General features: G+C 50.7%; 5 protein-coding genes across 6 annotated transcripts; 3 read left to right on the plus strand and 2 right to left on the minus strand.

Moving 5' to 3' along the window:
- The first annotated feature begins 110 nt into the window (after positions 1 to 110).
- LOC118506707 (mediator of RNA polymerase II transcription subunit 21) lies at positions 111 to 1,629 on the plus strand. Its single transcript, XM_036044200.1, has 2 exons — positions 111 to 786; positions 855 to 1,629. Exons 1-2 carry the CDS (start codon positions 745 to 747, stop codon positions 1,245 to 1,247), a joined length of 435 nt encoding a protein of 144 aa, XP_035900093.1. The 5' UTR covers positions 111 to 744; the 3' UTR covers positions 1,248 to 1,629.
- A 136-nt stretch (positions 1,630 to 1,765) lies between these two features.
- Positions 1,766 to 9,363, minus strand: LOC118506702 (histone-lysine N-methyltransferase SETD1). The gene is made up of 5 exons (XM_036044194.1): positions 9,213 to 9,363; positions 8,980 to 9,135; positions 8,443 to 8,722; positions 2,713 to 8,374; positions 1,766 to 2,638 (listed from the first exon to the last, which is right to left on the minus strand). Exons 3-5 carry the CDS (start codon positions 8,718 to 8,720, stop codon positions 2,465 to 2,467), a joined length of 6,114 nt encoding a protein of 2,037 aa, XP_035900087.1. The 5' UTR covers positions 8,721 to 8,722; positions 8,980 to 9,135; positions 9,213 to 9,363; the 3' UTR covers positions 1,766 to 2,464.
- Positions 9,364 to 9,704: 341 nt separating this feature from the next.
- LOC118506710 (cytochrome b-c1 complex subunit 6, mitochondrial) lies at positions 9,705 to 10,696 on the plus strand. The gene is made up of 3 exons (XM_036044201.1): positions 9,705 to 9,858; positions 9,995 to 10,131; positions 10,236 to 10,696. Exons 2-3 carry the CDS (start codon positions 10,042 to 10,044, stop codon positions 10,407 to 10,409), a joined length of 264 nt encoding a protein of 87 aa, XP_035900094.1. The 5' UTR covers positions 9,705 to 9,858; positions 9,995 to 10,041; the 3' UTR covers positions 10,410 to 10,696.
- A 106-nt stretch (positions 10,697 to 10,802) lies between these two features.
- On the minus strand, positions 10,803 to 23,252 carry LOC118506703 (rabankyrin-5). Its single transcript, XM_036044195.1, has 7 exons — positions 23,008 to 23,252; positions 22,119 to 22,439; positions 21,624 to 22,039; positions 13,871 to 14,005; positions 13,556 to 13,794; positions 11,313 to 13,475; positions 10,803 to 11,242 (listed from the first exon to the last, which is right to left on the minus strand). Exons 1-7 carry the CDS (start codon positions 23,009 to 23,011, stop codon positions 11,107 to 11,109), a joined length of 3,414 nt encoding a protein of 1,137 aa, XP_035900088.1. The 5' UTR covers positions 23,012 to 23,252; the 3' UTR covers positions 10,803 to 11,106.
- Positions 16,066 to 21,532, plus strand: LOC118506705. Of its 2 annotated transcripts, XM_036044198.1 has the most exons (4): positions 16,066 to 17,485; positions 17,549 to 20,723; positions 20,825 to 21,057; positions 21,133 to 21,532. In XM_036044198.1, the coding sequence occupies exons 2-4, from the start codon at positions 20,687 to 20,689 to the stop codon at positions 21,346 to 21,348; spliced, it is 486 nt and encodes a 161-aa protein (XP_035900091.1). In that variant the 5' UTR covers positions 16,066 to 17,485; positions 17,549 to 20,686; the 3' UTR covers positions 21,349 to 21,532. The 2 variants fall into 2 exon arrangements, with proteins under 2 accessions (XP_035900091.1, XP_035900090.1); XM_036044197.1 differs by lacking the exon at positions 17,549 to 20,723 and having other exon boundaries at positions 16,067 to 17,485.
- Positions 23,253 to 23,401: the final 149 nt, after the last annotated feature.

Genomic DNA, 23,401 nt, shown 5'->3' on the forward strand with positions numbered 1-23,401 from the left:
TATTTTTACGAAGCATTAACGGAAACAAATTTCTAGAAAAACAGTTTTTTTTCCAAACCAAAACAATAAAAAATAAGAAATTTGACAGTTGCTAGCTGTCATGCGATGAAAGCAAAAAACACACACATACACACATCCAGCTAAACAAACGCGACTTGCTCTCAATCCGGGTGTACGTTGTTGTTTTTATCGGAAAAAGTCACGAAAATCAACGATTCCGGTTAACGGATCGCACACGCATTCCCCCTTTATTCCCGGCAGACCCCCGGAGAAGCCGCCGACGCCACCGACTGTCGGGAACCAGCCATTCGTTTGTACTGTCGAGTCCGAGGCCAACAAAACTATGCCTGTTTGGTGTGCTGCTTGAGATACAGCTAGCTGCCATATTAAACCGTACCCAAAACCCTGCAGACCGGATTCCGGATTTCCGATCCCGGATAGAAGACGTGTGCCCGCAGGATAACGGTTTTGCTGCGGCTACCGTGCACATTCTCCCGTACCAAACGGAACAACTGCAACTTACCTGCCCGAAAACGCTCGTCGTCATCCCGCTGGTGGTGGTGGATTTGGAACGGTGGATTTCCCTCATTTTCCTCCCGCAACCATTCCATCGAACCTTACCCGAGGCTGTGGTTCCGTTCCGTTCGCGTTAGTTTGTCTGCCTTCTTTGGTTTTTTTTCTTTTCCCCTTTTTCTTTTCTTCAAAATTGTCGGAAAGCTGGATTATTCAATAGTCTTCGAAGCGATGGCTGACCGACTAACTCAGCTACAGGACACGGTGAATCAAGTAAGTGTGGATTTACAACCGCAAATGGCACGGCTGTTTCTCATTCGGTGCATGTGCCCCATTCACAGCAAGCGGAACACTTCTGTAACAGCATCGGTATTCTACAGCAGTGCTCGATTCCGAGCAAGTTTGCCGGTTTTGAGCGTACCGGATCCCAAACGCCTCAGCAACAGGTGCAGCAGCAGCAGCAGCAACAACAGCAGGAAGACTACCCGCAGCTATTCTCCACCCTGATCTCCCGATGCGCCAAGGACATCGACACCCTTATCGAATCTCTGCCGAGCGAGGAAAGTTCGATCGAGCTGCAGGTGCAATCGTTGCAGCGACTCGAAGCCGAAAACAAAGAATCGGCAGAAAAGTTGGAGGAAATCGTGCGCAAAGGCGAGCTGCTGCTGGAGAAAATTCAAGCCGCGCTCAGTGATATAGCCCAGTCCCAGCTGGACATGCAGTATTCCTCGTAAGCAAAGCCCCTGGGCAGCGGCACTACTACTACTACTACTACTACTTCTATCAACAGTGGCAGAGCGTTAGTGGTATGCTGTTGCCCCCCGTGTATGTTAAGACGGTCATACTTTCCATGGAGAGGAGAGATGCAAAGGGTTCTGGTCCTTTGCGATGCTTGTGTGATGTGCGGTTCAATCAAAATGCGGCGCCAAATGAATGCACAGACGCGCTGCACCCAAGCAGCAGCGATATCAAACAGCCGGAAGGAAACCAAAAGTTTTGAGCAAAACGAGATATTTTTACACCTGCGTATTTTGTGTGTGCGTGTTTTTAATCCCGGTCCCTCACATGTGTAGCGTATTAATAAAGCAAATAAAATATCAATGAGACTTACGGAAAGGTTCGATGTACTCCAAAAGCTTCCATCTACGGACCCACGGACAAACCTTGCAGAGCGAGCAAACAATCAATTTGCATTTGAACCAAAATCAATCCATTTCTCTCACACAACACAATCAAAGCAACCGGAACCGTGTTTTGCATCGTGTCTGCATGTGTCTTCGCTGTTGAGTGTGTTTGTTCACCGGTTGTATTTTTAATAATATTTTACTAATCGTACGTTTTATTTCCTAGGCTAGGGGTATGATCAAGATTAAATCTCCTGTGTGTATGTGTGTGTGTTTTTTAGCAGTAGTCGGTAGTTTCTTCATAGCGTTAATTACCACAAACACAATAGGATTTGTTTTACACTAAAACTCAGGTTAACGTGTGTCCCTTTCCGCCGCGTTTCTGAGATTCCCCCCACAGTGAAATGTATTAAAAAGGGAAATCGAGGGAAATACACAACAAAAATAGAGATAAAGATCAATATAAAAGCGCTACAGCGAGGAAGTTAACCAAACACATGTGTAGGGAGTTGCGCTTAGTGTTACTCTCGGCCCGCCCCTGCTCTATTGCTCTTTTATCTTATCAACTAGAAACACTGTACGTGTACGCGTGTGTGTGTGTGTGTAGAAGCTTAATTTTCCAACTGGAACGAGCGGAAAACGTACGGACAACTGGACACGGAGTTTCGGCCACTTCCCTTACTCTCTCGGATGAGCATTGTTTTGTCTAATGAACGTATAAAGTTATATATACACGAAAGGAAAAATGTACAAGTAGCATGATACTCTGTGTGTAAGGTGGGGGCGGCTGTGCGCCCCATCCACACAACACCCCTTCTGCTAAGCGTTTAGTTGAGAGTACCGCGGCAACCGGGTGCACCACACAAGCACGGGATCTTTTCATCCTCGAGCGGAAACTTGTAATCGTACGTAATTTCCTCATTCACCCCGATCGGTTGCTTCGAGTAGATAACGATCTTCTTTTCCGACTCGATCGTTATCACCTTCGCGTAACAATTTGGCTAAAATAGATAACAAAAAACACAATGATTAGAGTTTTGGAGTGGTTCCCGCGCACCTTAGCGGCGCTACTTACATTGCAACTATGGTTAATGAATCGCGCCAAATTCCCACACTTGGTCGCATCGATGATCGTTTCCATGTCGATCCGGAACAGGTACGAGCTCCCGATCCCGATCGCTTCGTACTTCGTTTCGCGCAAATCCGCCACCGACGGGCGTACCATCTGGCCGACGTACTCGATCACCATCTCGTCCGCCGCGATCGGTTCCATCGCAAACAGGCCCCAATCGTGGATGGCCGATTTCGCAAACTTGAGCTGCTTCTTGCGGAACTTGAGCTGATTGAACTTCAGCAACTCCGACTCCGTGCTGGCCCCGAACGCGTTCAGCAACCGGCGCTGATTGGAGCGTGCCTCGCGCGATATACCCTGCATCTTGGTGACCGCCTTTGCCAGCTCCAGATTGCTCAGATGGTTCGCCGCGGCCGTACCCTTCAGATGGTGATACTTGTATTTGGCCTTTTCGCGCGGATCTATCTTGTAGTACCCCTCCGTACGGGCACTTCCCGTTCGGTGAAGCTTTATATCCGCCAGCGAACTACCGCACCCGCCGGCCTTCTCCTTCTTTCGGCGTTTCGTCGGTGGTGGAAGCAGCAGCGCCGGTTCAAAGCTACGATCGGTCGAACAGTGATCGACCCAGTGCGTGGCGTTCAGCCAGTAACTGCTTGCATCGTCCATCAGCAGCAGCTCGTAGCTTTGCCGAATGTACCGAATGTCTTCCGTATCGATGCCTCGCGTTAGGAAATCGAACAACAACCCCATCTCGTTGGCAAGCTCCCGCGGCCGATACTTCGGTAGCGGAACAAACCGTTCCACTACCGGCTGGATGGCGGCACCTTCCGGCGGTGTGTCGTACTCGGAGAACGAGAGCGATTGTCTGTCCGGTCGCCGGTTACGATCATTCCTTTGCTGCTTGGTCGGAACCGGCGGTTTCATCACAGTCATAGCATCCTCGTTCGACCCAATCGGAGTGCCTCCAACGGTGGGAGCTGATGGATCCGCAGCGGTCGCAGCAACGGTGACATCCGAAACCATCAGCGGTAGCGGGCCACCATGGCTATTGCTAGATCCAGCGATCGGCTGCACACGATCGTTGCCACTGTGCATGTAACCGTGATCGTGTGCCAGCCCGTGTTTGGACGAAGTGGAAGAGGAAGAAGAAGGTGCGTACTTGATGTTGGTTTTTGTGTTGGCCGTTGACGAATCGGACTGCTGCTGGGGCGAGGAGGAAGATGGTGACGCGGACGGAGGCAACGAGTAGCAGTGATCGAGCGCCACCTGACTTGCCTGGCTTGAACCGCCGTCCGATGAGGCCGGCGAAGCTTTGGCCGCACGTCGCACACTTTCATCGCCAACCATAAAGAACTCGTCGGACCGGACCGAGGAAACATCGGCGATCGTACCCGGTACGGCCGCCACCATTCCACCAGACGCCGACGACGACGACGATGGCGGGTGCAGAAGAAGAGCGGCTTCATGTCCGTCCGACCCATTAAGCTCCTCCCTGTTTGCGCCTTTACGGGAAGCACCCTTAACCGATTTACCCGCCGCCGAAAGTGCACCCTTGCTCTTCCTTTTTCTCGAGCTCGTCGATTGTGGGGACGATGCTTGATCGGCGGTCGACAGCTTCGGAGGTTCGTCTCGGGCAGCAGCCGGATCGTTCGCCACCACACCACCGTTACTATCGCCGCTGGCGAACAGAGGGTTTTTGCGCAGCTCACCCATCAAGCCCGCGCCCGGTGTCGGTGGTGGTTGCGAAAGGTTCGGCGTGAGCGGTTCCTCCAGACTAGACATTTTACCGCTCGCGAAGGACAGCGGGGTGGCTTTCCGGTAGCTGTCCTGGGACAGTGCAGCCGGTTTGCTACCGGAGAGCGCTTTATCGCCCTCGGCCGCCGCCATCGCCCTTCTGCCCTTCTCCAGCGCCATTCGCTCCAGCTCTTCCTGGCATTCCTTGTCGATTTGCAGCAAGCATTCCGCTTTGCGGCGTCTCTTTTCCTGATACTCGCGCTCCTCGTCCGAGTCGCTATAGATCCGGTCCAGCATGCCACCGTACGAGGACGACGATTGGTGGTTTGGTTGCTGCTGATTGCTGTCGCTGTTGGCCGCCGTACCTGGGGCCGTAATAGTGCTGTTCGCTTTGCTCGGTGATTCGCGTCCTGGTGTCCGCGGTGGCTTCCCATCCTCGTCATCCTCCATCAGCAGCATCTCGTCGCCCGAGCTGGGCGACAGATCTTCGTGCAGTTCCTGCAACGAAAGCTTTGGCAGCTGGGAAGAATCGATGACGGGAGGTTTGGCGCTTTGGCTGGCCGCTTTCACCGAACCAGGCCCACTGTACGGGCTGCGGCTTCGACTGTGACTTCGCCTCCGGTCAACCACCGCCGGCAGCAACGGTTTTCGCACTGGAACACTCGCCCCGCTCACATCATCCGAATCGGAATCGGAATAAATCTTGCCCACCTTTCCACCCTCCTTCAACCGTCTCGCGCCACTCTGCCCGAAACTGCTTCCCGTTCGCGGTTTGATCGGATGTGCATCCACGGTGTCACTGTCCGAGTCGGAGTAGATGCGATTCTCACGTTCGCGCCGCTCGCGTGCCCGCTTTGCCCCAAAACCACCGGCAACCGTCACCACCGCACTGCTGTCCACCTCCGACAATGATCCCGACTCGAGGCTATCGTCTGAATCGCTCGCACTCGAGTCCTCGTCCTCCTCGCTGCTGGACGTAAACGAGGACACACTCGGCATTCGCTTCTCCGCGTTTGTGCGGGACGGTCCCGCAATTCCGCTGCTGCCGCTAGTGTTGTCCGCTGTTGCCGTTGTCCGCGTTCGATGGTTGTTATCGCTTTCGATCGAGGGAGACGATTCACCCGCCGCCTTCCCGGAGGACGAAGATGCACCACCGCCTGTAGCAGAGGTGGACGATGGTCCCGCCGTTGTTCTGCTACCGCCACCGCTGGAAGATTCCTTCTCCGAATCGGACCCCCGCACCATATCGTCCTGATCGCTCTTGCGCGAATCTTCATCCTGCGGTACCGGGCTCGGCTGTTTGCGTATACGCCGGAAGCTGGGCATCTTCGGGATGGTGGCGCGCAGTCCGAGCCCCACGAAACTGCCCGGTCCATTGCTGTCCAGATTGTCGTACGTTTGGCTCAGCAGATGGTTAATGTCGGGCGGTTTCTCTACCTTCAGCGCGGTACCGACGACCGATCCACCGAGCGCGCCGGACCCGGCGGACAGTAAGCTGGACGGTTCAACACCCTTGCCCTTGTGCTTGCGTTCCTCCTCATCCCACCACGCTTCGTACTTTTTGAAAGCGGTGTTTTCGATCATTTTTTTGTTGAAATCTTTCTTCAGAATTTGCTTTAGCTCAGCCACTACGCGCTCCACGACGGAATCGATCACAATCTCGTACCGGTTCCGTTTGCCAGCTCGGGCACGATCCTTAATGCTCGTTGGACCACCACCGGACTCCAGAAAAGCACCCTGCCCATCGTCCTGTCCGTGCGGGCCGGGCTGTTTGCCGGACGAATAGTACATTCCAGTGGAGGCTGGCATACCGTACGAGTTGAACAGCGGCGCACCGGGGAAACCCGTCGGATACCCGTGGTAGTAGACGGAGGTGGTAGAGGCCGGCTGGGCCGCGTAGTTGTAGTAACTATTAGTTGGGTACAGGAAGGAAAAGTTGCCGCCCTCGGATGGTTCCGGTGGAGGTGGTACCGCCGGGGCTGGTTCGCTCGGAAGTGGAGGCAGCAGTACGGCAGGCTTCGTATCGTCCGCCCCGAGCGGTGGCTTGCTTTCATCCAGTGGCGATACGACCGGCTTTTCGTCCTCCTTCGCCAGGATCTCGTCGTCGCTGGAAGAGATATCGCTCGCTCCCTCCTCTTTTAGGCATTCGATTTTTGGTTCCCGTTTCGGGGGTTTGCGCTCGAGCGTTTCCTCATCCGGTGGAAGCGATGGTGGAGGTGGTTTTGCTGGTTCCAGCGGTGGCGGAGGACTCGGAGGGCGACGACTGCCACCACCGTTGGGCACATCATACGCATCATCCATGGTTTCCTCCTTCAGGTGACTAGTGTCAACGTGCGCTGCTTCTTCCGTGCTGCTTCCACCACCACCACCACCACCAATCTCGGGCTTACGATCTTCCTCCTCGTCGTCGCTCAGCTGCAGGAAGCTTCCACCAAACGTTTTCTCCTTAAACAGCAGCGCTATCCGCGTGTCTAGGTCGAGCGTACTGCCACTGTCCTCATCGTTTGCGCCGGGCATTGCTTTCGACGCTTTCGACGGTTCGGGTGGTGGTGGTGGCGATGAAGATGCAGATGGGAGCGGTGGCGGTGCTGGCTTTATTCCCGCAGACGAAGGAACTGCGTCCGTGTCCCACAGGTCCGCCTCGTCCATGATCGTTTTGTTCGCACTGCTGCTGCTCTTGCCGGCCGGAGTAGCAGGTGGAGCGGGTGGCTTGGAGGAACTTTCCCAATTCTCCTCCGGGGGAGGCGGTGGAGGTGGTGCTGGTGGTTGCGGCGGAGCCCACTTTGCAGACGAGGACGATGTTCCGTAGCTACCTTCGGACGGTGGATAACCGTACGCACTACTCGCACCGTACTCCGAGCTTCCCGGGTACGATGAAGAATAGTAATCGTATCCGGCCTCGTATCGACTGCCACCACTCGGCGGATAACCTTCACCTTCAGCACCACCATACCACGACGATTCACGGTAGCTTTTGCCCCGCTTTTTCGAATCCCACTCACGGTCACGATATTCACGGTCGCGCGTACGATCCCGGTCTCGATCGCGCGTTCTATCACGATCCCGATGTCTGTCGCGCGTGCGATCCCGATCACGATCCCGTTCCCGTTCGCGATCCCGTTCCCGTTCGCGATCCCGATCCCGATCTCGGTCCCGCTCCCGATACCGGTCACGATCCTTCTCACGCTCACGGTCCCGATCCCGCACTCGATCACTCTTGTGATGATGGTGGTGATGTTTACGATCCTTCTCGTCGTAGTACTTTGCATCCCGGCTCCGCCCTTCGTCATCCCATTCGCCCCCATACAGGCTCCGGCTGGTACTTTTCTCCTTAGTGTAGTAACTCGAATCCTGACTATTGCCCGCACTGCCAGAAAACTCATCCGCATCCCACAGCTCACCATCCTCGCCGAGTGTCGGAACCGCCTTCTTGTCCCACGGTTCCGGGTCCGGTTCTGGAGGTGCTTTACGATACGCTGGCCTTGAACTTAACGCCACCTTTAGCCCAAGCGGATCACTGCTCATCGCGGCCGTAACTGGGAGGGAATGGTGGTTGGAGCTGGCCGGAGGCAACGGTGGTAGAGGAGGCGCCTGTGGCAGTGACGGTTTCTTTTCGGACGTTTTCTCCTCCAACAGCCGTTTGCACTGCTCACCGAACGGGTCTTTGAAAACGTTCAGCACTTTGCCCATTACGGAGGTACCGTTTAGCTTTTCCACGCACAGCAGCGCCGACCGGACCTGTTCGAACACGATGCGGGCCAGGCCGAGATGTTTGTTCGACACGGGATGATAGTATATGTACAGCTCCGTGAACGTTCCACATTTGGCCAGCATATCCGACAGAAACGGCTTGTCGATGTTGTCGTTCAGGTTCGTTATGGTGATCTCTACTGCCGGCGGCTCTCCGACGTAGTGCTGATCTATTTTGAATCTGTTGAGAGTATGGAAAATATTGTCTTAATTTGTTGCTGCACGGTGACCGCTCTGCCATCGACTAACCTCGGTACGGGAATATCCAGCGGTTCTACACGGGATCGTATGCGCGCTAGCGGGTTCCGTGGATCGCGTGGAATGACCGGCGGATGGTTCGGATCGCCCGGCACAACCCCATCGTAACGATATATCTTCTGCGTGCCTCGATGCAGAAAAGGATCGACGAGCAGCTTAAAATTACGAGCTGCTTTTTGCTGGGCCAACATGTTGTTGTTGCCTGGCGCGGATGCCCCGGCCGCTGGCGGAGTATTTGCCATCGTGTTCGCTTCCACCGTTCCGTTCATGGCTAGAAGGAAAAAAAAATGGCAACAAAACGCGCTGCGTTAGCATACGACAATTTCACATCGCTCGGGGAAAGATGTTTTGTTGTTTATCGTGTTCTTGGGGGGTTCGGAACGCGCGCACAACATTCGAGTAAACCACCTGCCTCCTAACCTCACAAAACTACCCAAATCAGCGAAATGTCAAACGCGAGCTGCTTCGCTCCCAAAACCAACAAAACCAGCTCTATATGAATTACTGGTTCTACGATTGTTATTTTACCTGTGCCTGTTGTTTGCAATTCGTTACGCTACCAATATAGCTTGCGCTGCCACAGGCCTATCTCACCAGCAATCGCTGCAGTACCGTAAATACGGAATCCCGTTTCAGCATCGAACAAACATGCTCCATATCAAAACAACTCGAGTGTCCCCAGCGCTGCGAATGAAAGAAAACATTGACCCGTGCGTTAATCGTTTCCGCTCGATAGCAATTTATTCGTGGCCGGAACTTACTGAAGGCTGCTCTGCCGATGGGAACGACGATACTTTACACGAACATGAACTACAAAATCGACTTAAAATTGCAAATATTTACAGAGTCGCTTCACGTACGTCAGGGATTCTTTGCAGCTAGCAATGCACACAGGACGGCGGGCCAGGACACCCGGGAACAGATGAAAATGACATTATGTGGAACAGATTTGTTTCTCGTTTGGATAATTAGATGAAAATTTCCTGAAACCACTTAAAAATATAAGTTATTTGAAGATTTTATGCCAAAAAACATGTAGTTTTGGTCATTTTGAGTTGGGGACGTTGCGACTGCACCAAGCAAAATATGAATGTTATAGCACCGCAAGTGCTTTGTAGCGAACGGATGCTATTGATTGTTGTATTTTTCAAGTTCAAGTTCACATTATTACCATAAATTGTCCCGAAATACTAAATTTAAATAAAAATAAAAAACGAAAAAAATGCAATCCAAAACATTCTGCTCGATTTTTTCGCAAACTGCTCGAAAATGTGAAACGTCAAACTGCTTCTTCTTTTCCGGCTGTTGTTCTTGTCTTCTTCTTGTTCTGCTGTGGTCCAAAAGCTAGAAAAGAGCTTGTCAAAAGTTATATCATCGTCTGGTTGCTGCTTTCCCGTGCAATTTTTGGTAAATATAGTAGTTTAAGCTAATATCTAAACGTTTAACTGTGCCAGGACATTAATAAACGTTTAGCGCTCATCAAAATGTTGCGTTCGGTGGTATATTGCTCAGCTAACAAGCGTTCTGCCCGCTCCTTTCGTAGACTTTCTCGGTGATATCGTAGCGTAGTTCGCACGAAAGACCGACACGATGGCTGCCAGGAAATGGGTTTCGTCCTTCTTCCCAACGGTAAAGGCACAGGAGGAGGAAGACATCGTTGATCCACAGACGGTGCTGCGGGTATGTGTAGCAAACATTTTCACCAGCGACAACACCCGATCCGTAGGCCTTGGTAATCCTTACGTCCCCCACTCCGCCGTATGTTTTGTTTTGTCTTTTTGTAGGAAAAGTGTGCCCAGCAGGGACATACTAGCCAACTGTGGGACAAATACCAGGCATGCAATGAGCGTGTTGGCAGCCGCTCCCAAACGGCGGAAACCTGCGTCGAAGAGCTGTTCGACTACCTGCACGAGCTGGACCACTGCGTTTCAAAGACCCTGTTTGCGAAGCTGAAGTAAACCGGCTCTGCACCTAAAGGAGTAAACTTTTGCTAGACGTGGCTTTTTGTTTCCCGTACACTCGCGGTTGGTACACCATGCAATAGTGTGCCGGCGAGTGAGTGTATGGATACAAGCAACCTGAACCTACACATCCCCGAAGTGCTTGCTTCGTTACCAAAAAAATAGCAATTGTCTGGATATGTGCATCTCAACACCGTTTGCATGCATAAACAAATACAAATGCCGCGTCGGAATGTCTATATTCGAAAGGGAGATAGTAAATAAAATTCAGTTTTAAAAACTAATCGTTGATTACACGGTGTACAGCATAAGCAGTGCAAGGTTCTGCTGTGTGCTTTCTAACCGCCTATCGTCTTTCTTTCCCAGATTCAGTAAAAGCTCAGTTATTCATCAGTTATCGGGTACGTGTTGATATTGATGTCTGGAAAATGTCCATTTTCGTGTGTTACATGTGTGTATAAATAATCTTTTCAATATGCATAACAAAAAGATACTTTTCAAAGTAACAGCTAGGAGGAAAGGAAAAGGTTAAGAATGCTCTCGATGAAATTTGGATTTACCAGTGTGTGCCACCAACGCTGTCCTGCGTTTGTAGATCGGCTTCCGTAGCCTACAGACCAGTTGCTTCAGGTGCATCCACCGGGAATCCATACGCGTCCACTTAGTAATCCGCATCCAAAAACTGGATTCAGTTTCAAACGGCCCCACTTCCAATTTGTAGCACTTCGAAGCACACCGAACAAACGCGGACCGGTTTATTGATGCCAAATTTGATGATTGGCACATCGTTGTTCGAACATCGGCTGCAAAGATTTCGTCCACAATGACGGCTGAAAGTATAGCGAAGGGAAAACTGTAACTGTGCCACCTAGATCCAACCTAAAGCTCGCCCTTCCTTACCAGTGGTGTTTCCGCATGGTGATGCTGAACTTGGTGCCACACTCCTGGCACAGCTCGGACGAGGCCCAGGGCGACTCTTGCGGCAGTTCGTCCAGCAAACGATGCAACAGCTGGTTGGTAGCTAGCTTAAAGTTAAATATCGTCAATCCCTCCTTGTTCTCGGCTCCCAGGCAGGCACCGTTCTTCACCAGCATCCGGCACAGCTGCGCCTGGCCGCGCATGTACGCCAGCAGCAGCGGTGTGTTGCCCTGCAGATCGGGACTGTTGATCGGATACTTTGGCATACATTCGAAAAACAGTTCCAGTATTGCGGCGGCCGTATTGTCCTTGCCGCTGCGGCACAGCTCATGCAGCGGATTGCAACCCTTCATATTGACCGCTTCCGCATTGAGCTCCGATTCCGTCAGCAACTCCCGCACGACCGCAATGTGACCTTCGCGCACCGCAATGTGCAGCGCATTGTTACCGTCTCCGTCCACTGCGTCGAAATCGGCGCCGTTCTGCAGCAGAGCCGACACGGCACCCACCGTGCCCCGCTCGGCCGCCACGTGGAGTGCCGTTTTTTGCGTCGCATCACGATCGTTTAACCGAGCGCCGGCTAGGATCAGGTTGCGGATTAACATTTCCTTCTCGGATGCAGCCGCCAGATGCAGCGGCGGCGTCTGATTGACATCATGCACGCGCGAATTTACGTCGACCTGTATCGAGAGCAAAAACAACACTGATTCGAGATCATCGCGCATGATTGCCAGGTGCAGAAAGTTGCGCCCCCGCTGATCGATCTGTTCCGCCGCGTTCGGCAACCGCTCGAGAATGTTTTGGGCCGCCTTATTGTTCCGAACCTGTAGCGCCGCAGCGAACGGAGTGTTGCCCGTTTTATCACGAATCTTCAGATCAATGCCCGGATGGCACAGCAGTATGCCGATGATTTCCTCGTGTTGATTTTCTATCGCAATATGCAACGGTGTCTTCAGATCACAATCCACCGCATTCACGTTGGCTCCATGGCCGATGAGCGTGTGCAGCACATTGCGAAGTCCCCATTGGCAGCACAGATGCAGCGGTGATGCTTTGTCCTTCGCTTCATCGCCACCCTGTCCCTGGGGACCGGGTTGACGCGGCGAGTCTAGATCGCAGCCGCTTTTGATCAGGAACATGGCCGCCTGCTCCTTGTTCTCGTCGATCGCTCGGTGCAGCAGCGTCTGTAGACATCCGTCCGGTCCGGGGCCCCAGCAGTCCGTATCGACACCGTGCCGCACCAGCACCGAAGCGATTTCAAACTGCTCCGACTCCAGTGCACTCCACAGCGGACAGTCACCCTTGTTGTCCGGTGCGCTAAGCGATACTCCGCGCGAACAGAGCGCATCTACCACGTCCACCAACCGACAGTGAATCGCGAGCTGTAACGGTGATTCCTGGTCCGCGGTCAGTGCGTTCATGTCTGCCCCTTGGCCGAGCAGAAAGACGGCCGTCTTTGCATCCTCCTTCAGTATGGCCTGGTGCAGCAGCGTCATGTCCTGTCCGTTGCGTGCATTCACGTCCGCGCCACCCTTGATTAGCAGCGGGACCAGCTCGTTATAGCCAAGGCTAAGGGCTAAGCTCAAAGGCGAGTCACCGAATGCGTTCTTGAGGTTGAAATCTACCGTCCCAGGAGGATTCGTGTCTTTGTAGTCGATGAACGCTTCCACCACATCGGTGTAGTTCTCTTCGACCGCGTAATGTAGGGCCGTTTTTAGCTCCGTCACGCCGGACTGTACGTTGGGTGGGGCTCCTTTCTCTAGCAGGGCACGCGCCAGGTTTGCCAGCCCCTGCGATGCAGCCACATGCAGTACGGTCAATCCGGATCGGTTGATATGGCTGAGGTTGCAGTGATCGGTAAGAAAGACGGCAGCATCTTCGAGCTGCTGTTTCGCGAGAATGTGCAGCAAACTGTCGCCCGTCTCGGGATGGATAACGTTCGACCGAGCTCCACGTTCCAGCAGGCGGCGGGCCAGCTCGTACGGTGGCCCATCAGTGTGGGGTGGCATCAGTGCCAGCTGTAAGGCACATTTTTCATCCTTCGTTCGCACGTTCGTATCGACGTACGAACCACCATCGGTCTCGGTCAACAGCTCGTCGATCATTTCCACGTGCTGCGACATGATAGCAACGTGGAGTGGAGTGCTAAAATGATGAGTTGCGGAACGAGGAAAAGCAAATTAAAAACCGAACCGCGACCCGTTCGAACGACGGAACCCACTTACTAGCCCTTGCTATTTTGCATGTTCGGATCGGCCTGCTGCTTCAGCAGCTGTCTGCCGATGCTAAGCATTTCGCGATGCGTTTCGATGTCCGTGCTTCGCTCGGAGTAGGTGCAGACCAGATGCAGTGCCGTATCGGACGTGTCCCGCGTGACCAGATCTACATTGCAGCCTTTCTCTAGCAGAAACTGGGCCGTAAAACTGTCGCCACGTTTAATCGCATCGATAAGCAGCGTGTTGCCCTGGACAGGAAATTGAAGTACGTATTACGTTACACACACTGCCTTGTGGTATGTACGGACGATGGGTTTGTCTTACCTCCGTTGTATAGGCGTTAATATCGGCTCCTCCCGTTTCGAGCAGTGTCTGTGCGATGGCTGTGCTGCGACCCATGAGAGCCAGCCCTAGCGGTAGCTGGCCCTGGGGAGACAGGCTGTTCACAATTTCCTGTAGCTGTAACATATTAAAGATGATATAAATTTCATTACATTACTTTATTGATTGCCATCTGTATCAAGTCAGAACTGCATCTCATCGGTCAAAATCTTTGTGCAAATCGTGAAGAATATTTTGAACAAGATCAACATTGTTAATCCCAAGACCCAAGTTGAAGCGGTCCAATTTGAGTTCTGAGACACCACCATCAAAGGCTGGCCGGCTAGTATCTTCCTTCAAAAAAGTGAAATAGGTTCGTTCGCAAACCTTTTTTCGGAGCACCCTTTCGAATTGTTCTGGGACCGGACAAGCATCTGATCGTTAAAAGGACCAGAAAGATATGAAAATATGTACTGGATAGTGCTGTATCCTAGTGGCGGCAGTCGTACATGAGCCAATGAGCTAGCTCTGAGCGCTCAGCAAATCAAAGTCAGCGACTGATCACAAGCTTTGTGCAATTGATGTACCAGCTGTAGCGCCTAAGCTAGGTCGAAAGTCTCGAACACCTGAGCGCGTTCGAACTAGCCCTTATGGGCCTCATATGACCTAGGCAGTCTTAGTACGCGAGCTAGCTCACCTCCATGAAGCAATGCGCTCACTCAGCTCATGTGAATCAGCTCTTTGCTGATCATGGGATTCGAGCTAAATTAATTCACTTTAACTATCTGAGAGGGTTTTGTTGTTCGTGGTTATTCACAATTAATTCTTTTTGCTTATGCAGATGTAGAAAGTTTTTTTTCCAAAAAAAAGCTCCCGATATTAACATTTATTTAATACCAACTGAGCGTTGCATTATTCAGCTCCAAAACTGTACATTGATGTATGTTTTTAAAGCGCACATGTTTATGCTTTGACATACATCTTCCTTCACGGCGTGGTTTCCCGTTCAGTGCGTATGTTTCAATTCCTCCAGTCCCCCATGGCCCGGCCATCCAATTTGTAGCATCACGCACAGGCTTTGGAAAGCGTGCGTGCGTTACGCTTTCACGTGTGCTTCGTTACTTTAAATGTGTCACCGGTGTGTGCTCACGAAAGCAGTCCATCAAGGGAACAGCAGCAGCACACCTCTGTTTCCGATGACTGAATCTCTACTTAAATGCGCAAACAGTGACCAGTTTTGGAAACATTTCACCTTGCATGCACAGTGAATGTAACAAACAGCAAGAAGATCGATGCGTTGTGGTTTGGCATTTTATTAAGAAATGTTCCCAGCCATTTACCACTGGAACACGATTGCTACTAATATCACCTCGAACTTGTCAAATTAACAATCATTAACATCAGTGATGCAAAAGAAGCGGAAAAGATTGCGCCGGAACGTTTTATCTAAAACCAGTTCAAACGCACATCCCATTTGCTTGAGATCGTGATCGGGCATCGAGAGATTTCGAGCGCCAGAATCTGTTACCTTGCATCGTGGTTCAAAATCATATCTCCAAAACCGAATTAGCATACGATTACAGCATCCTATTGGCGTTCTGGTATGAATAGTTTACCAGATCATTGACTACGGTCAAGGATAGGAAGCTTGGGCCCGAAGGACAGCAAGGCGTCTCTTTCTCGACCTCGATCCCCGGAAGCAAAGGATAGGAAAAGAATTAAAGCATAATAGCATACCGACCGTTTTCGTGGACTGGCGGCCAAGAACTGAGAGTGCAATGCACCGGAGAGGCCGCCGGCCGATGACGAAGCTTCTAAACAACACACCGAAAGCGGACCTCCTCAAAACGAAAGCCCATTCATCCAGTCAACCGTAGATATGCTCCTCCGTTCCGGAACGCCCTATCCCCATTTGGGAGTTGGAGTTTTTTGTTGTTGTTATGCGTTCATTACACCACTATCGGCTGGTTTGTTGCTCCGATGTTCGTGCGCCGCTACAGTTTCTTGGTGAGTTTTGCTCCACAAACCATCACATCGCCAGAGCATAGTCTCTCTCTCTCTCTCTCGTTTGCTTGCTCTCCGCTTGATGTCGAGCAGTTGTATGGCGCCTTGCACCATAGCCCCTGTAAGGGCGCCATGCGAATACATAGCGCGCGCTCGGCCGGTCATCGGTACCGCGGCTCTTGGTACCACCCAACACCGAGAGGAGATGATTCCGGCTCAGTTGTGGGTTGACTTTCACGTCGGTTGGATCGGACGACGAAGTGAGACGCACGACGACGGTGGCCGTTTCGACCGGTTGCCGATATTGAAACCGGAACTTTAGCAGAGAGTGCCTTGGGACCGTTTCACCGTTTGCTCCTTTACGAGTTTCGGATTTTTTTGTGTGTGTGTGTTGAGTGAAAAGAAAATCCTACAGACGGATAGCTTCGCCGGAGAGTTACAACTTTAGCTAGAAAATATTTAAATCCATTAAACACACGCAACAATCGATCGTGCTAACAGTAACCAACCAAACACACACACCTATTAGTCATACTTTTTCTCGTCCTCGAAAACTGGCCACCGCGCGGAACAACATCCCACTGGACACGAGGCGGCAACGCAATTCTATAATTAAACAGCCAAAAACGAAAAAAAAGCAATAGCACCAAATTGGCGACGGCACATCGGCTAACGGCTTGGTTGGTGTTATTTGTGTTCCTTTCCCTTGGCCGCCCGCGCCAAACCCAACGGACACGGCGCGACATCGGCGGTCGTGTGACCGTGACCTTGTTTGAGAGGGGAACAGACCTTTTCTCCATTTCCGTGTCCCACACCCCGTTCCGCAGAATCGATGTGCTTTTCGAGTGTGTATATCAGCGTGTGTGTGTGTTGAAGTGGTTTAAAAGAAGGAGCCTAACCATCCACGGGGTTACGAGACCCATTAAGGACCCCCGTTACGAATCAAACTCATAAACTTTAGACGAACGGATGTAGTTTAGAAAGTGTGCGAATGCAGCGATCGTTCAACGAGCGTACGAACGACGCACAAGAGTAAAGGGACCAACCCGGCGAACCACATCGTTCCAACAGTCAGCAACATTCCACAGTATCTTCTTACTCAGCTGCCAACCGTGTGTACATCTCGCAACAGACAGACCGTCGTTCTGAAAATACAGCATGGAGCATTGTTTTACTGCGTAACGGCTTTTTTGCCAAGAAGCAACCAAGAGACCGGTGAAATCTAACGGGAGTACACAAGCTGTATCTGGCAGTGCAGAGGGCAGTCAGCTTCCAACAGTTCATCCATCCACCGAAGCGATTTCACCTAACGTTTTACCGCTGTTGGGTGTATTTTTTGGGTGCCGTTTGCAAACTATCCAAACAGTCTCCACAGCACAACACATCTCAGCCGCACAATTCTGCGCTACGTGACGATAACGGAAAAGGTTTTGTGGCGGTTTTCCAACCAGACACTATCGTTTACATCGCTTGCATCTTATGATCCGAAGTACCAGAGAGCAGGCGAGCGCAAAAAACCCCCCTCAAGCCCCTCATCACAAATGGACAGGTTCAGCAGACAGAACGGCAGTCGACCGGTGGTATTGGTAGCGTTACTTCTCCTATTTATTGCAGGTAATTATGCTTTGCTTGTTTTTCCACGAAACCACACGTCTTCTATGGTTAGAATTTTTCCAGTGTCAGTCATTAGTGCTACACGCCGATGATTGGGCGATCCGAGAGTGCAGCGGTCATGCAGGAACAGTTATAACAGTTGGTCATAAAATTTAACAGAAACAAAAATGATTTGAAAAATACGATATGATCACCGCAGTTTCAACGGCCTCACTCTGGGTGCTACACGAAAAAAACGAAAAGAAACAGTCCCACTAGCAAACGAATGGCCAGTTAAAAGATGGTATGCAAATTAACTCCTCTTCATCATCCTCTCCACGTGCGACGCCGTTGATGCTTGAGTGTGGCGGCGAATGATGCGTTGGTTCAGTTTGTTGACCGGTTGTTTGCTCCCTTTTACGCATCTGGGTGTAGCAGCTCTGCCTGCTTATAATCACTGTACTGTTTGCGAAAGGCAAGAAAGTGACCGAAATGCAATGCCTTGTTTTGAATGTTGAAACGTTTAGCAGAGGAAACGATCCAAAATGGGTGTTGCTTATGCAGTTAAGTAACGCACAGTGAATCATGAGACATCGAAAGAGTTCTCCCGGAATACTATCATCAGAACAAACAGTGGGTGTTTTTGTTCCTACGCGCCAAATCCGTCTGTTCACCGATGAGTCAGACGCATTTGGCAGTGGCAGCTATACTGGAAGTCACGAAATAAACCCATTTGCCGTCAGAAACACGTGGGAAGGAAGATTAACACACTCATCAAAATATCGATAGAACAAGCGAATAGTGTTGTTGCTTGCCTCCCAATATCCTCTGAAAATCGGTCACATTTTCGGTCACAAAACGGTTAAGCTTACAATTTAAAATTTGCCTGTTAAAAGCTATTCGCTCCCCTGACCTTGTTCCAACATCTAGCTCTAGAATTAAGCCTGAATTCCCTTTACTTTTACTGTCGCACCGAACGACATTATCCGCCAAGATGCCGGGCGAACAGATAGAGTGGAAGGTTGAAAGCGCGCTGCGTTTTGCCCATTTTGCCAACCGTGTAAGTGACCGAGTGCACTGGAACGAGTTCAGAAACTGCCAGTAGAGCATTGAAAACAGGTTTCTGTAGGTAACCGGAAGGGTGCACACTTTCGAACCAGGAAGACTTTTGCTCGACCAAGATCAGTAAGCAAGGGGGACGGAGATATCTCCATCTCTCATTGCAAACGTGTATCAACTAAATGGCATTCGAAAGGGCCCACTTGGATCGATCCATCTACGTAGAACCAACCGCGTCCCTGTACCTCACCGGTCAACGAAACTCCTCCTAAACCTTCTAACATCACAGCTCCGATGTCATCGTCGTCGGCAGTGCAGCAATGCATCTTCTGCTTGGCACGCTTCAACTGGGACAATTAGGGAAATGGGTCATAACCTGTTTGTGCCCCGGCCGAAGACTAGGGCGAATGAGGTGTGGTAGCGTCTGTGTGACCTGCTCCCTATATTACAATGTTTAATCAGACGCCATGGCTACGGTAAGCAGGCAGAGCAAGCGATTGTGCGGATGATGCCCCTTCCATGAAGTTCTTCGGCACATGTGGAGTGAAGTGCAGGAATGGTTTTACGCAGTATTGCCGGTTCCTATCACTGACCATTGCGTTGGATCGTCATTTGAAGCTTTTTTTTTTGCTGTTGTTACCAATTCCTTTTTCAGACGAGGTTGAAACAGAATAAGATAACCTTCTGGAAATGCCGTACGCCGGCGTAGCATTGATAGTGAGCAGCGAGCTGTTAAAGCTACTTGCGCTGTTCGTGAGACAGTGGCCACTTGTTCCGAACGCACAGCGAATTTATTTGACCGCTTGTAGACGGCCAACACGAACTGTTGCGGCACGATGAGCTCTTAAAATAGAAGTTTGCTGAATAGCAAACAAGATCGAGTGCAGTGAGACGACCTAGATCAACATTAGACAACAGCACTTGTATGGCCGTTTTTGAATTGGTAGTAAAACCTATATAAGAGGAATTTTCAAGTTGGTAAAAAAAAACAAATATTTTTGGGCTATGGAAGTGCCAAGCAGAGTCGAGCTAAGAGTTCGGAACAGGATCAACAAGGATCAAGAAAACGGGTCTATCAGCAATAAAACGATGTTGCTGTCCCACAACAAAAACCCATTATTGCCAATGTTATAGCGGTCATATTTTTGATTCCGAATCATTAGCTACGAACGAACGCCGATTTAGGAAGCCTAGCCGTGAAATGGGTGTCTTCTGTAAATGTTGCTGGTGTGCTGCTTAAATGCAGCCACACCAGGACGTTAACAGTGAAGTGCTTTGTGTCGCCTGTCGGGCTATCTGTAGCGTGCTTATATCCTCAATTCCACTCGAGGCAAGCGGACCTGTCTTGGTGTGAGAAATTGCTGCCATGCAACATCCACTTCTTGGTGGCGCACTTCTCCAACCGGAAGTGATAGTAACCGTTTGAGCGTGTTTCGACATATCGCCCGTGTCGAACCTCGAACAAAGCATCCTCTTCTCTCACGGTACGACATCGATGCATCCGCGGAAACCCAAAGACATGAAGCTGACAAACGGAATGTGTGCGTCAGAACGTTACCATATTCATGAATGAATCAAGCGTGGTGGCGGTGAGGAAAGTGCGAACGGCGGCGGTAGGAACGCACTTGAGCTTAGCTAAACGAACAAAGTGTTCGGGGTGCGTGCTCCGGGCGGAAATGTTGATATTATCGTATTGTACACGTCGACTCTGCTCTGCTCAGGGCTGCTGGCTCACTACACCAAGTACATGCGTCAGCTGTGACGAGTTGTGATCGGACAGGAAGCAAGTGAAAGAAGCCAAAAGGAAACTGCAATCGTCATTCGTTGAATGCTTACTGCACAAGATAGCTCCTCTTCTGGAAGTGATTTGCTGCATCTTCAAGCTCCAAAGTCACTTCATGCATGAACATGCACGTGGCCAACGAAGTATTCACAACGTTGAGACCAACTTAAAGAAAGGGTTTTTGAGCCGCGCTCGCGTGTGAGTGCTTCATATAATCAAGCTCACTTCAATCACGTACGGGCTATTCAATCCATTTTCTTTTTTTTTGTTGCTGCTGTATCCCTAACTAAAGCAAACGATTGATACGAAGCTCGTTAAAATAATCCCGAGAGGCGCGTACTTTAAACAGCGCTCATCCACTTTTAACAGCGATACGATAGATGGTAGCAAGAAGAAGCTCGGTGAAACGGGGCATCGGTAAAATGTGCTCTTTTGTTTTGTTAGTCTACACTTTGATAATGTAAACATTTTACAGTACATAATCATTTGACTGGTTTCGCTCCACTTCTCTTCCACAGAGTTGGAATATGTGACGGGAATTAGATGCTACCATTGCACGGTGGCACCACCGAGCCGGCATCAAAACAACACCAAAACGCAACTGTGCTCCAAGTTCGATGAATCCAGCTACTATGAAGTGGACTGTCCCTGGTCAACCATGTGCATGAAGCGCATCTTCAAGCTGAAGCTACTGAAGGGCGAACAAGAGACGGTCAGCCGGGGTTGTGCCCAGCAAAAGAACACGGAACAGGTAGGACCTTAATCTGATGAGTGGTTGATACTGACGGTTAGTTTAAATCAATCGATTCCTGTTATTTTTAAATAGGTGTACCGCTCCGGTTCCTGGACACCGCAGCACAACATCGAGGAACCGTACACGGAGGGATGCCAAACGATCGACGATTCGACGTACTGCTTCTGCCGGGGGTCTCTGTGCAATTCGGCCACGAAAACGACAGACCGAGGCAACTACCACACGGACGCGATGGCCGTTATTTTCGTGTTCAACGTAATGAAGTACATTCGCAGCGCCGAGTTCTGAACGGTGCGCGACCGTGCGAATAAGAAATAAGAAAAACATAACGCAACAGTGATCGACAGGTTTCAACATCTGATCATACTAATGTGATATTGAAGTGCTGTCCGATGCGACAATGCTTCAGCAAAAAATACTATGCCCTCGACTATAATTATGGCAAGAATAAAATGATTTGTTGTATTGTTACGCGAGTTTTTCTGTATGTGTGTGTGCGAGTGTGTGTTCTGCTAGGATAGATAGCAAGCGGATGGATGGAATAATAAAGAAAGCGAACTTACCGAACCGTTGTTTTCCACTAAACACAAAAATACGACATCTTCGCGAAGTAACCGGACGGCAGCATGGAGCGGATGTTTGGTTTTGCTTTTCAGCATCTTGTACAGCAGCGCACCGGACATGTGCTCGAAGTCTTGCGGCGTTAGATCGTCCCAGTGCGTCGATATGAGCCCGGAACAGTATTCCAGCAGGTTTGCGGCGCCGACCTCTTCCGCCACGCAGTAGAACCGGACGCAGGACCGTACCGATACGGACGATACGAGTGCCCGCTCGCATAGACCCATCAGGCCGGGCAGTTTGAAGCGATGGGACGTTTTCAGCAGCTCCAGTGCGAGTGAATCGTGCTGCAGATCCACGACGTCGGTGTAAATCCAGCGCAACAGAGCGTACCCAACATCCGCATCCATGTCGGACCAATCTGCAATAGGAAGGAGATCAGAATTTATAAAAATGATAGGCACGTTTTGGAGAAGCGTCAGGCAAACGAAGTTCCCTACCTAGTTCGCCCTTGTCCATCAGCACCTCTTCCCGCCACTCTTCACTGCGAGCATTCAGCACAAACCTGTGGGCAGGCATGGTTTTATCCTTCAGCTTGATGGTAATGTCGGAGTAGGTCGTTCGTCCGTACAGGGTGGCCACCGTCATGACCAGGCGCGAAATGAAGCTGCTAAACTCGCCGGACAGATCATGATCTTCGTTGGCGGCTGCCGCCTGACTGTATTTGCGCTCTAGCTCGGCGTAACTTTTTTGCAGCTTCGTGTACTCCTCCTTCAGCAGCTTTAGGTGTTTCTCCAGCTTGGCCGTGTCACTGCTGGTGGCTGAAATGACGGAAAGCAATACAGAATAATCACATATAATGAGCAAAGTTCGAACTTCATCTGGTAGAATTTAACGTGCAATTTTCGCGAACAATAGTTGTGTTATCTACCGCCCGCAGCGCTGCATGGTTTGTTTATTCTTGATAACACATCACACAGCAGCAACAGCAGCAGCAGATCAGCGGTGTTAATTTGGACAGCAGAGAAACGCCCTTTCTGCCTGCATCCACGTGCCTGCCTACCCCAATTCCCTTCCACGCTGCATGCTTGCGCACCGAGCGATGCTTAGCTTATGCTCATTGATTGCGATTTACTGCCCGTTGCTTCCATGCCACATCGTCAACTGGGAGGATGCTTCGCTTCCCCGGCTACACTTCCGAGCTTCTCTGCTTCTCTCTGTATTCGCCTCGCAGTGCATTTCCAGTTCATCAAACTGCTCACACATCCATCAGCAAATTCTCTGCACTCCTTTGATACACCTGTACAGTTCCTTGCAGTGGTAATCCCGGTGCAATCTTTGGACGAAAGCAAACCCATCCCAAGCACTGCTGTGATAAATACCACCTACCCATCGTATCGGTGTTCCGGAATACACCACAATGCTACACTGGCTCCCTTCAGACGGGACGACTTTGCGGGATCGATCTTACTGCGCCGGGAAAATGATATCAAGATGCCAATACAATTATTATGTACAGAAGGGCGCCCCGTTCACTACAATAACATGACTACGGTTTTTAGGCACACACTTGTTTGCAGCGGATGAGAAAACACAAAAAGCGCTGGCTGACTTTCGGCTTCGCTATCAACAGAGGCGCATGACAGCTGCCTTCAATCAAGCGGATGACAGATGAAAATTTGAAAAACGACCGTTGCGTTTGCAGTGCTGTGAAGGAATGTGGCGTTGAAGCACTTTCACGAATTGTTAATACCTAAATCCTGCCTGTTGTGTGCTGGTAAAG

Source organism: Anopheles stephensi, chromosome 2 (genome assembly GCF_013141755.1).
Source record: "Anopheles stephensi strain Indian chromosome 2, UCI_ANSTEP_V1.0, whole genome shotgun sequence".
NCBI lineage: Eukaryota > Metazoa > Arthropoda > Insecta > Diptera > Culicidae > Anopheles > Anopheles stephensi.

Coding starts and splice junctions, on each gene's coding strand:
- LOC118506707 (XM_036044200.1), top strand. CDS start 745: ATGGCTGACCGACTAACTCAGCTACAGGACACGGTGAATCAA. Junction 787..854: donor TACAGGACACGGTGAATCAA/GTAAGTGTGGAT, acceptor CCCCATTCACAG/CAAGCGGAACACTTCTGTAA.
- LOC118506702 (XM_036044194.1), bottom strand. CDS start 8,720: ATGAACGGAACGGTGGAAGCGAACACGATGGCAAATACTCCGCCAGCG. Junction 8,375..8,442: donor CTGGATATTCCCGTACCGAG/GTTAGTCGATGG, acceptor TACTCTCAACAG/ATTCAAAATAGATCAGCACT. Junction 2,639..2,712: donor TCATTAACCATAGTTGCAAT/GTAAGTAGCGCC, acceptor TATCTATTTTAG/CCAAATTGTTACGCGAAGGT.
- LOC118506710 (XM_036044201.1), top strand. CDS start 10,042: ATGGCTGCCAGGAAATGGGTTTCGTCCTTCTTCCCAACGGTAAAGGCA. Junction 10,132..10,235: donor ATCCACAGACGGTGCTGCGG/GTATGTGTAGCA, acceptor GTCTTTTTGTAG/GAAAAGTGTGCCCAGCAGGG.
- LOC118506705 (XM_036044197.1), top strand. CDS start 17,413: ATGGACAGGTTCAGCAGACAGAACGGCAGTCGACCGGTGGTATTGGTA. Junction 17,486..20,824: donor ACTTCTCCTATTTATTGCAG/GTAATTATGCTT, acceptor TCTCTTCCACAG/AGTTGGAATATGTGACGGGA. Junction 21,058..21,132: donor AGCAAAAGAACACGGAACAG/GTAGGACCTTAA, acceptor ATTTTTAAATAG/GTGTACCGCTCCGGTTCCTG.
- LOC118506703 (XM_036044195.1), bottom strand. Junction 22,040..22,118: donor GATGGACAAGGGCGAACTAG/GTAGGGAACTTC, acceptor TTCCTATTGCAG/ATTGGTCCGACATGGATGCG. Junction 14,006..21,623: donor TAGTGGAAAACAACGGTTCG/GTAAGTTCGCTT, acceptor AATATGTTACAG/CTACAGGAAATTGTGAACAG.